Raw genomic sequence first — 12,691 nt, 5'->3', positions numbered from 1 at the left:
GCACAGGAGAGGTTATCCTCTAGGTCAAAATGTGGACAAGAAAGCTTTCCTCGCAAAACATGTGTGTGCTGATCTCATAACATCAAGGGCGACACTCGGTGGGGCAGTGGAATCCCACGTCTGGTCCTTGTCATCGCCTCTCTGGGTCTGCGTAGGAAGATACATGTCGATTCTAAAAATCAATCCCATGCGAGTGCGAGTGCACCAGTGGTCCATTACATTAGATCAGGTCCCACCTAGGGTTTGTCTCCAGCCCCTCTGCCCAATGCTGCCTGGACAGGCTTTGGAAACCTGCAACACTCAACACGACTAAGTGAGTTTATGAAGGCTAACAAGACGTCAAGCCACCAGGCGCTCCAGTGGATAACTTGTCGTACTTGCACCTCTGCTGTTCACTTTCCCCACAAATGTCTCAAAGCTTATATACACACACACACGTGTGACACGCTTTGAGGAAAAGGCCAACGTTTGACCGATTTCACAGTGATGTCTGTGTGCCAAGATGCAAATGTGTTTGTGGTAACCCCCTGCTTGGCACAGTTACTAGCACTGTAAAATGACAGAAACTTTGAGATTGAGCAGATTGGCTGCAGTAGCTTGCAGTGGGTATAGAAAAGAATCCCCCCATCGACATATTCCCATTTTTTTTTTTTTGCTTTATGGATGTAGTGAGAATGAATTAAAATTCATTCAAAAGACGTTAATTAACAGCAAAAACAGGTCACTAATTAAGAAAAGGGGTAGAATGAAAACCTGTAGCCACTGGGGACCTCCAGGACCAGAGTTGGGGACCCCTGCTCTACAGTACATAAATTCAAATACTTATTATGTACAGTGGGTACAGAAAAGAATCCCCTCCCCCCCCCTTTTGAAATATTCCCTTTTTTTTTTGCTTTACAGCCTTAAATGAAAACACAAACCAATTTTTTCCAGGTTTACTTACTCAGTGCCACCTCTAACATCCAAGTGAAAGACATCACAGCTACAGTTCAGAAGAACAAGAAATCCTTAGATTAATAAAGGATCACTACCCCAAAGTTAATCAGGTGTCAGTGCCCCCCATTTCCATTGTGGTTACTGGCTAACTTCCACCTGTGATCAATTGTAAGGAGTGCGATTAGTGAAGTTGTTCCTGGTCCATTCATTCCCTTGCCTTGGTAGTGCAACTGACAGCAAACAACTGACTGTGGGTGGCCGGCCACTTTCAGAAGATCTCAGGATAGAGTTGTGGACGGACATCAGGCAGGAGATGGAGTCCAAAAAATCTCAAAGGCTTTATCAATCCCAAGGAGCTCAGTAAGGTCCATCATAAAGAAGTGTTTGGTACTCCTAGGATCCTCCAAACTGGATGGAAGAGCAAGGAAGAAACTGGTAAGAGAGGCCACTGGCCACTTTGAAGGACTTACAGGATTTGATGGCAAAGAGTGGTCATTAATGGTGTGCATGTGACAACAATTTCACAAGTGCTCCACAATGGTGGCTTGTTCAGGAGGGTTGCCCTTCTCAAGAAAAGCCACATGAAGGCTCGTTTGAGCTTTGCCAGAGTGCACCTTGGAGATTCTAATGCCAAGTTGGAAAAAGGTCTTCTGGTCAGATGAGACCAAAATCCAACTATTTGGCCTCAACACCAAACGATACACCAATGCAGCTCACCATCCACAACACACCATACCTACAGTAAAGCATGGAGGGGGCAGCATCCTGTTGTGGGGGTCTCGTTAGGGTAGAAGGAAAATTGGATGGGGCAGAATACCATCAAATTCTTGAGGTAAACCTGCTACCCTCTGCCAGAAACATGAAGATGGGCAGAATGTTCACCTTTCAACATGACAACGACCCGAAGCACAAAGCAAAATTGAGCACACAGTGGCTGAAGGAGAAAACAGTGAATATCCTGGTGTGGCCAGTCAGAGCCCAGACCTAAATCTGTGGAAAGATCTGAAGATAGAAGACCACCAACGCTCACCAGCCAATGTGACCGAACTTGAACAGTTAATCCGATATCTAGATGTGCATAGCTGATAGAGAAGAATCCCAAGAGACTCAAGGCTATCATTAAAGTAAAAGGTGGTTCAACAAAATGACATTGACATTGGGGGGGCTGATCCTTTATTAATCTCAGTAGGTCTTGTTTTTGATTTTTTCATCATTTTTCTGAACTGTAGCTGTGAGGTCTTTCACTTGGATGTTAGAGGTGGCATTGAGTAAGTAAATCTGAGAAGAAATATTGGTTTGTGTGTTCATTTAAGGCTGTAAAGCAAAAACAATGGGGATTCTTTTCTATACCCACTGTATATTCCACAATTCCACAGATGGAGTGTTTTTTTTTTTTTTTGCATTACTGTCCTCCTAAAAGTCACGTGCTGGACACATCACATTGAAAAGGAAAAAAGTTTAATGACGTCCTCGTCAGGCTAGTTAATGACAATCAACATCATGTGCTGCTCAGCCTAATGAAACGTAGAAGGAGTTAGAGGTGAGCTGAAGGGGAAGCACGCAGAGCACAAAATACATGGGGGGCTCGTAGGCAACGGGACAATGACGGCAACGCACGGGTGAGAGCGAAGCAGCATCCTGTCGAGACACGGAGCGAGTTACAGCAAGGCAACGGGCATGCTGGAGTGTTAGCTTGTCAGAGGAGAGCAAACTTACCTGAATCACCCCTGAGGTACGGTCAAGTCGTACAACTGAAGCTTTTCAAACTGTACATTTATAGAACAAACAGACCGCTTTACACACAACCAGAGGCAGGGAATAACACTTCAATGCCCAGTGGCACTCGAGGACAACAAACTGGCCAGCTTTCTGCATGTGGGCAACCCTAAAAATCATCTTTAAAAATTCCAGCACACACCTGACTTCACTCGCACACTGTTTTAAGACACACACACACACACACACACACAGCAGAGCTTGTGCACTTTGTTCTGCAGCCCACCTAGCTGGATTTTCAAGTGTACATCTACTATTAGCTCTTCACTGTTCATTTGTCAATTTCTAACCAATCTGTTATATTTCAGAGCCACAGGGACCTGTGTGTTCAGAACCAGGAGTTTTGTATGATGGGTCTCCACTCAAAGAGTCAGTGCCTTTCCCGACAGTATCAGGTGACCTGAAGGGCACAACTGCATACAAAGCCTTTCCTTCTTCTTTCGGCTTCTCCCGTTAGGGGTCGCCACAGCGGATCATCTTGTTCCATCTCTTCCTGTCCTCATCATCTTGCTCTGTTACCCCCATCACCTGCATGTCCTCTCTCACCACATCCATAAACCTGTTCTTGGGCCTTCCTCTGTTCCTCTTACCTGGCAGCTCTATCCTTAGAACCCTTCTCCCAATATACCCAGTATCTCTCTAAACCAACGCCATCTCGCCTCTCTGGCTTTGTCTCCCAAATGTCCACCCTGAGCGGACCCTCTTAATGTCCTCATTTCTAATCCTGTCCATCCTCGTCACACCCAATGCAAACCTTGGCATCTTAAACTCTGCCACCACTAGCTCTGTCTCCTGTTTTTTGGTCAGTGCCACTGGCATTGTTGTCCACATATTGATCTGACAAAATTTTTACACCAATTATATACACAACTACATATAAAGCAATACTCGTTAATTTAATTGGGCCGAACACTATTTAAAAGTTGAAGTCAGATGTACGTTCCTACACTGTAGAAGAAATCCAGTAGTGCAAGGTGACCTCTGTATTGTTTTGCCCGTTTCATTTCTAAAGCAAAAGAACTAAACCCTTGGCATACCTGTGCCAGGTTAACACGGGCGCAAAAAGGCAGACACTTGATGCCTTTTCAACTTCAATTTAGGGGCCCCATGCATGCTTTCCCAGTGTTTGAATATTTTTATATACATTTGTTTGTTTTGTTCCTCTATCACAGGGGCAGGCAGTGTCGTTCCTGGAGGGCCGCAGGTTTTTGTTCAACCCAACTGCTTAATTTGAAACCAATCCTTGTTAATCTCAGACCTTAATTACTTATACGGCTTGTTAGTCCGCAATGTTAGGCTCGTATAGAATTTCTCTTTCCAAGGAAATCATCCAAATGATTTGAAGCCTAGAACAGATCATTTTCAGTCTGTCACATCTTTCTATTAAGTGTTTTATTAATTGAGCACACACAGATGTAAACAGAAACAAGTTAGATGGAGAACTGCGGGATGCTTTGTCTTTACATCTTATTGCTAATAAGGAGCCATTAAAACAGGGACTGTAGCTGTTTAAGACTGAAATAAGTGATTAAGGTTGAGAAACCTTAACAAGTGCAGAAAAATGTCAATTGAGCAATAACTGCTTCATCAGCGATAATTGAAACTGAGTTGGAACAAAAACCTGTAGCCACTGCGGCCCTCCAGGACCGACTTGGCCCACCCTTGCTCTATGATCATCGTCAGCACTACACCCCACAATGGGCCTTTGTTATAATGCAGGCTTTTCATTCCCATCCACAAACGTTTTCATGATTGTCCTCTCGGTCTCTTTCCTTGGGTGCGAGTTGCTCATATACAGCCATTTAAAGAGTGAATGTACCATCTGTGGTGGTTTTGTGTAATCCTCGTCTTGCTCATCTCATGATTTAAAGGCTTTCTGCCAACTTATAACTATTTAAAGACTGACACCTTTACCTCTCCCAGCTATGCCAATATGTGAGCGAGGTTCCCGTTACATGGCCTGGTGACAAAGGCCATGGACATTTAAAGCACACTTATTTTAGTTTCACACTTCAGCAAACCACATAATCGGATTATTATTTCCATAAATACAGACTTGCCTTTTGCTCGGTAAAGCAGATGGTGCTGAATACAATCAAGAAATGAGTCAGTAGCCAACACCAAAAGTGTGCCCCATGAAGACAGCTTGGTCAGAATGGCCCCTTAACATCAATAACCTGTAGTACAGGCCCACGCCAACTACACCCACCTTAAAGGGTTAAGTGCCAACTGAAACAAAGTCTTAATACCATACCACTTACAATCAGTGAGCCAACAGTAAGTGGTTCTAATAAATTTGCTCATGAAAAATCAAACCCTCAACCAGCACAGCTAAAAATCCAAATGTCTGCAAGTGTTGACTCAGGGCACAAGCAAACAGCATGCAAACAAATACCAATCAGGGCCAACTTACCTGCTGCTCGAGCTCCTGACACCGCTGGGATAGATCATCTTTTTCTTCTATTTCTTCACTTAAAAAATAGTATTTCCGGGACTGAAAATAAAATAAAAAATAAAGATGTCCAGCTGTTACGTTATGCACCATAACAAGGATCGAAAGCCAAAAAAGACACATTTTCAGCTGCGTAAAGGGCATTGACGTTCTCAACTCAAATCACGCCTTTACTTCTCCAGTCAACACAAACTTGCTCAGTCTGTCTGGATTTTTCTAACAAATATAAAGAGGCCTACAAATTGCTCTCATTAGTCTCTGTGTACAGAGAAAGTGGATGTGAAGGAAAGCAATTAAGAACAAGGACGGGCCTGCCCCAAAAAAGCCACGGTAAGGGATGGCCAGCAGTTCAACCCGGTTGGGACGCTCCGAGGATGGAATGATGGGGGAAGGCAACAACATTTAAGACAATGCCTTCCCAAAGATGATAGATGGGGACTTCCCTGCAGCATAGAGGTGCCCCGGATTAACAGATTTAGATCTGTTTTTTTTTTTCTAGAATTTGCTTGAACATTCTGGTTGATTTAATGAGTTCTCTCATCACGCTAAGTATCATGGTTTGCTTGCAGGTGCGATATATTCGTGCTAATCTGAGACACAGGCAGGTTAAAGTAGTACAGACTCAGTTACCTGATAGTCAAAGTCTCCATAAGTCTCTGGACTGGCGGAGTCCACGGTGTCTTTTGTGAGCAGCTGCATGAAACAAACATAAAATAAGATGAGAAAAACTTTTTCTGTGCAGCCTGCAGACATTCAGTGAATTTTTCCAGTTCGATTTTGGCAATTAGGATTCAGCATTTCTTGGGGGGGAAAAATAATGCATATTTACGGGAGGAGATTGAACAGACAGCAATGCCACGCTGTAAATTCAGATGACTTAAACCTTCACCTTTGGTTAATTTTCATTCTGACACATTTTAAAACTTTACAACACCAGAAAAAAACATGACAGTGTTACTGTTCAGCAAAACAAAAACTATTTGCCCGATGACATGCAGCAGAACAGACTACTGTAATTTTAAACACCAACTCCGGCTCGGAGGCCAAGGATCTGCACTGGTATCCAGAAGGTTGCCCGTTCGAATCCCCTTTACTGCCAATACGGATTCTAATCTGCTAGACCCGTCCCTTAACCTACATTGCTCCAGGGGTGGTGTACAATAGCTGGCCCTGTGCGCCAACAACAAGGGATATGCGAAAAATAACAAATTCCTAATAAAAGAAATTTTAAAAGGCAAAACAAAGAACAAAAAAATAAATAAATCTAAGTCTACCTGTAATGACCGCAACACAAACCAGGACGCCGGAGGCATAGTTAACATTATAAGCAATTTCTAAACCCTTGTAGTTTGTTTTGCCAAATGTTTAAAGGCAAATAAACCAAAGCATGAAAAAAACCTTCCATAACTACACAAGACAGCCGCATACTCTGATCCTGAGCCTCATGACAATCTTATGTTTAATGTAAGAACTGTAATTTTAAGCAGATTAATCATTTTGGTGCTATCCATTCATTCCTCTGAACTACAACAGTAATGTATAGCAGCTAAGGCCCTGGAGTTGATTTAAAGCACAAGGCTTCCACTTGAGTTACTGCGTCTGCTTCACTGTGTGACCCTAGCCATGTCATGAGCTCTGCATGGACTACACACACACAGGCAGACAGACAGACACAGTTGCACTTTACCTTACACTTGTAGGTCACTTTGGATCAAGAGCTCAGTTGAAACACATAAAAGTACCGACTGCTGGTGTGTATTATTTGACGTGTTGTTCTGCAGGCTGCTGTCAACTTGTTGCTTTTTCATTCTCACTTTTGGCCACGTTGTCCGACAGAATCACATTTACTGTACATTTGGTCAAGTGATACCACTAATCTTTACAAAACTGGGTTTATTACCAATAAATAAATAAACAGATAAAGAGTGGTCTCCCCTCGACTTTCTCGCATACTCAGATATGGAGATGGATATTTGAGGAGTAAAACGCAAGACAAGGATTATATTTTTATATTATGTACATTCAAAAACCATCAACAACAAATCAAATTAATATATTGAACAATTATCATAAAAATGAAGATGAATAAATCAGACTCTGCAGCTGAATAAATAAAAAAATATTCCACGGTAATTTTATTTTGCCAAACAATTCAGGTAAATCACCACTTTCAGTAAGCAGATGAGGGGCAAACATTTCAAGAGACTTTTTAGTGATGTGCGTGACGTAATACACAATTTTGTTTATATAAAGCAAAAACGTTCTCAAATATGTATGTGCTACCATTTAAACTTCAATTGCAATTATCTCGAAAACCGGTCGTTTTCAAAAAATTGCAAAGCGACAAAAAAGAAAGCTTAGAATATGGTGTTTTATCGCAATATGATATGAAATGATCACATTAAATAATTTTTGGGGAAACGTTTCAAGTACCACTTCCGGTTGGCGGAAATAGGCCAAAAGTTGATAGAAATCTACGTCTTGTACCTCATACTGGTGTATTCAGGTTATCGTGTTTACACACACGCGCACACATTGACTAACATAATTCTGAAAATGGTATTTTCGGACTCGGGGAGGTCTAAAAACGTTGAGATTCATCAAAACCTCCACATCGAATCTTTGGACGATTCCAATATTGTCCCTACACTTCATATACGAGAAAGTAAAAAAAACTGAAGGAAGCACACCAGACAATTCCAGATGGCTCAGGTCCTGATACTACATTAACAGTTTCTGGCTTTAGATTATTCAGATTCACTGATCACTCCTACCACTTTCTTTTATCACTCTTTAATTTAATATTGTTTTTATCAGTATACTGCTGCTGGAGTATGGGAATTTCCAATTGGGATTAATAAAGTATCCGTCTGTCTGTCTATCTAGATAAGGCCTTCATGGATTTTACTTTCTCCAAGCAGTGTGAAGCTAAAATTTGTTTAGGCTGAAGATTTTTTCCTTTGTCTCCATTGTCTTCAGCACATTCTGCACAAATGTTAAGTACTCACTTATGGAAAAATGTTACATTTCCAAACGACATTCACATATTTGCCTAATCCGGTTCCTCCTGCTGCGACACATTAAACAGAACGCTTCAGATCATCTGGGCCACCTCCACTTTGCACGTCATCACAGCTAGTCCACAGATGACGCCAAGTCCCCTTTGCGCTTCTTACCTTCCTTCCCCAACATGGATAACAAGAACTCTACCGGTTATAGCACAGCATCCAGTCAGCTTATTCTCATTAAAACTGACCATCAAGCCCCTGGACGTGGGAGTTAAACGTGGGAGTTGCAAAGGCTGGCAGACTGGCAGCTTCACTTCCTCCATGATGACCCTCAGTGAGCTTGACTCCTTCAACCCTAACTATTGTAGCCAAACACGGCTCAGAATCCATCATTAAATTTGCAGATGACAAGATCAAAACAATGAGGAGACAGCTCACTCCCATACCTTTAGATTTAGGAACAATCGTTTCGGTGTAGATAAAGACTTGCTTAGCGTTTCCTCAGACCTGTAATGCGAGTTATGAATTTCCCCATGAGATTAATAAAGTATCTATCTAGCTCTATCTAATGGCGCCCATTCGGAATTGTTAATTGCAGGAGAATGAGGACTCCACAAAGACCACGAAATGTGGGACTCCCACCTAAGACTCGGGACCCTTGAGGTGCCAGTGCTAATCGCCGCCAAGTTTTTCTATGTTCACGCTAATATATTCTATCAGTCTGCAAAATGCTTTGAATCAGATAACAAAGACGCATAAAATGGCTCTTACCTCCTGGATGGCGGTCATTACAACATGCTGCACAGACTCCTCTAAAGTCATGATTTGCTCAATGTGTTCTGCAAAAAACATTAAACAAAAAAAGTAACTACGATGTATTATCAAGTTTATTATTCAACCTTTTCAATGCTTTCATTAACCAGACAGCGTTAAATGTGCAAATAAACCTAAAAGGATCATTAATCCCAAAGTCAACCTGTTCAAAGCATCTTACGGCCTCACAAATACGTTGTTCACAAGACTACCTCGACGGAGGACCACTCATTTATTAATTTTCCGTTTATTTTGTGTAACAGCAGCAGCGCTCGTCTCTGGAACTCCAGCGTTCTGTGCTCAGATCACATGCCCAGTTTTTCCCCTAGTTGTGCTCACAAGTTTCGGTCACATCTGTGTGGCGTTTCCTTTTGAGAGTTCTAATGTTTTTCTCCTACCTCCCAAAACCGTGCGTTTCTTAGATTGACTGGAAATTCTTCTTCAGTGGCTTCTTTTGAGAGTGTGTAGATGTTCATGCGAATGCTTAATGCTGCCAGGTCTCACAACTGGCACATACACTCACCTAAAGGATTATTAGGACCACCATACTAATACGGTGTTTGACCCCCTTTCGCCTTCAGAACTGCCTTAATTCTACGTGGCGTTGATTCAACAAGGTGCTGAAAGCATTCTTTAGAAATGTTGGCCCATATTGATAGGATAGCATCTTGCAGTTGATGGAGATTTGTGGGATGCACATCCAGGGCACGAAGCTCCCGTTCCACCACATCCCAAAGATGCTCTATTGGGTTGAGATCTGGTGACTGTGGGGGCCATTTTAGTACAGTGAACTCATTGTCATGTTCAGGAAACCAATTTGAAATGATTCGAGCTTTGTGACATGGTGCATTATCCTGCTGGAAGTAGCCATCAGAGGATGGGTACATGGTGGTCAAGAAGGGATGGACATGGTTAGAAACAAAGCTCAGGTAGCCCGTGGCATTTAAACGATGCCCAATTGGCACTAAGGGGTCTAAAGTGTGCCAAGAAAATATCCCCCACACCATTACACCACCACCAGCAGCCTGCACAGTGGTAATGATGGATAGGCATAGGCATGATGGATCCATGTTCTCATTCTGTTTTCGCCAAATTCTGACTCTACCATTTGAATGTCTCAACAGAAATCGAGACTCATCAGACCAGGCAACATTTTTCCAGTCTTCAACTGTCCAATTTTGGTGAGCTCGTGCAAATTGTAGCCTCTTTTTCCTATTTGTAGTGGAGATGAGTGGTACCAGGTGGGGTCTTCTGCTGTTGTAGCCCATCCGCCTCAAGGTTGTGCATGTTGTGGCTTCACAAATACTTTGCTGCATACCTCGGTTGTAACGAGTGTTTATTTCAGTCAAAGTTGCTCTTCTATCAGCTTGAATCAGTCGGCCCATTCATTCTCCTCTGACCTCTAGCATCAACAAGGCATTTTCGCCCACAGTACTGCCGCATACTGGATGTTTTTCCCTTTTCACACCAGTCTTTGTAAACCCTAGAAATGGTTGTGCGTGAAAATCCCAGTAACTGAGCAGATTGTGAAATACTCAGACCGGCCTGTCTGGCACCAACAACCATGCCACGCTCAAAATTGCTTAAATCACCTTTCTTTGAAAAATGCCTGACTGTACTTACTCTGCTGGAATTATGACAATCAAAAAGAGCACAGTTTCCATAAACCTTTACTGTCTATTTATTCTTCATCTGAGGAGTCAGTAGTAAGGTGTTGTTCCGAGTCAGCCATTATGGATGCAATGAGAAGTCAAGCAAAATGACACCTTTCATTGGCTAACTGAACTGATCACAATATGCAAGCTTTCGAGGACACCTCAGGCCCCTTTAAGTCTTAAGAAGGGGGCCGCGCTGCCTCAAAAGCCTGCATATTGTGATCTGAGAAGTCGAAACCCTCTCTTCAGGGCTTAGAAGTCCAGATCAGTGTCACAGCTTGTCATTTCCACATTTTAAAAGACAGGGAGGGAGGAGCAGAACCTCAAGAAAAAATTCTAATGTCAGCGTTAAGAACACAATGTCCCTTTTGTGTCGTCAAACCAGATTAACGTTGCTGGGGCCAGAGCCTATCCAGTAAGATAAACTGATTTTCTTCAGCTATGGTATAAAACTATTTGACCGTGTGGGAATAAGTGGACTGTCACTTGGTGTGCATGTTTTAAACACTTCTGAGAAGGGTCTCCTATAAGCAAAGATCAGCGTTTAAACCTCGGCAGTGTAGATCAGCTTTTATTGGCCTATAATTACAAAAAAAACAAAAAAACAAAAGAAAAACGCTCAATCAAGCCAAGAGGCTGCTTACCATGCTTCTTTTCACAACTTACAGCACAGCCCAAGACCAGCTGTACCAGCTTCCCCAGCTCAGTCACATCGTTGAGCTCTCCTATGCGGTTAACATCAGGGAGATGATTGTCTGAGATCTGCTGAAGGAGAACCTGGAGAGCAGAGAAGGTTTTGATTGTGTTGTGCAGACAGATAAAGGTTCCCAAATTCTATAAAAAAATGGCCACTTGCTGATGTGAGCCTGATGGTACTAACAGTGTGAGCCCAACTTTCAAATGATCTGTGAAGTATTATGAATAGTCCTTAAAGACAATTATTACATGAATAAATAAAACGACTGAATATTTATCATGAATTGGAGGGGGGCGAGTGTGGCAGAATGCAGACCCCACCAAACGTCTGGATTTGAGAAAGTGAGCCTAGAAATTGTATGAGAGGTTGCTGCATTCACAGTGGAGTGACAAGGAGGAGGAAGAGTATGAATCCAGGCAGGCAGAACCCCACAAAACTGAACATTACTAAGATGAAGACGAAGTGGTGTATCCCCGAAATCTGGAAATATGATGAGGAAGGAGGAGGAAGTGAGGCAGACTTACAAATACCTTGGTGTCAGACTGGACAGGAAGGCCACCTTACAGCACTCCCCTCCTAGACTCACTGCAGGTAGTGCCAGATTAGTGGATGACAACAAAATTAGACAGCGTCACAGCTATTGACGTCCACTCACTTGGAGTCATCAAGGAGAATGGCAGCGGTCATTAATGGCCTCACTAAGTTGGACATCTATTGGCCTGCAGGTGCCTCTTAGTTTAATCTAAAGACCTAACATGGCGCACGGTTCTTCAACCTGACAGCTTCCCTTGCCTTGCACCTGACCAGCATCCTTCATCCTGCAACAGGTGAGGAGACTCCATGCGACTTTTACAAACTGCACCTGACGGGGCTACGTGGGCACAAGGTGCTCACTGCCAGTGAATTACACTCTCAGGCCTGGCACCAGGAGTGGGTCCCAGCATCCCTGAGCAACACTCCGAGTTATCAAAGACTATCATAAGGATCTTTAATGGATTGCTCTTTATCTGTCCCCACACCTTAGACCAGTTTGCCATGGGTTAACCAGTCAGAAACAAAGCCCACAGACAACAAACTTACCCACAAGGCCACCAAACCCTGAAATGCCACCATGCCCAGGTCCCAGTCCTAGGAGAGGAATGAAGTAACCATCTGGTTCAAATACCTTCATCATTGAAACACCACCAGTCACTCTGGCCAAAAAACACCGCTGTATGTAAACCTGAAAATGGGCATGAAAGTTAGGACTCACTTCTGTCCCCTCGGGTCTTCAGGCCCACCTAAATTACATTTAAAAGGACTTAAAGAGCAAGAGTGCAGTTCTACACGTTGTCATATTGTTTTATTGATTTAT

General features: G+C 42.9%; 1 protein-coding gene across 7 annotated transcripts in view; it reads right to left on the bottom strand.

The window, feature by feature from the left end:
- LOC120541205 (protein Hook homolog 2-like) overlaps positions 1–12,691 on the bottom strand; it is a 154,203-nt gene that overhangs the window by 31,428 nt on the left and 110,084 nt on the right. For all 7 annotated transcript variants that reach the window (XM_039772627.1, XM_039772628.1, XM_039772629.1 and 4 more), the window contains 4 exons: positions 11,285–11,417; positions 8,944–9,011; positions 5,795–5,857; positions 5,126–5,206 (listed from right to left, as the gene is read on the bottom strand). In XM_039772627.1, coding sequence (XP_039628561.1) covers positions 5,126–5,206; positions 5,795–5,857; positions 8,944–9,011; positions 11,285–11,417 — 345 coding nt within the window. The remainder of the gene's footprint in view (positions 1–5,125; positions 5,207–5,794; positions 5,858–8,943; positions 9,012–11,284; positions 11,418–12,691) is intronic.

Source organism: Polypterus senegalus, chromosome 12 (assembly GCF_016835505.1).
Source record: "Polypterus senegalus isolate Bchr_013 chromosome 12, ASM1683550v1, whole genome shotgun sequence".
Taxonomy (NCBI): domain Eukaryota; kingdom Metazoa; phylum Chordata; class Cladistia; order Polypteriformes; family Polypteridae; genus Polypterus; species Polypterus senegalus.
Note: the sequence above shows the minus strand (reverse complement) of the source record. Positions and strands in the feature narration are given on the sequence as shown.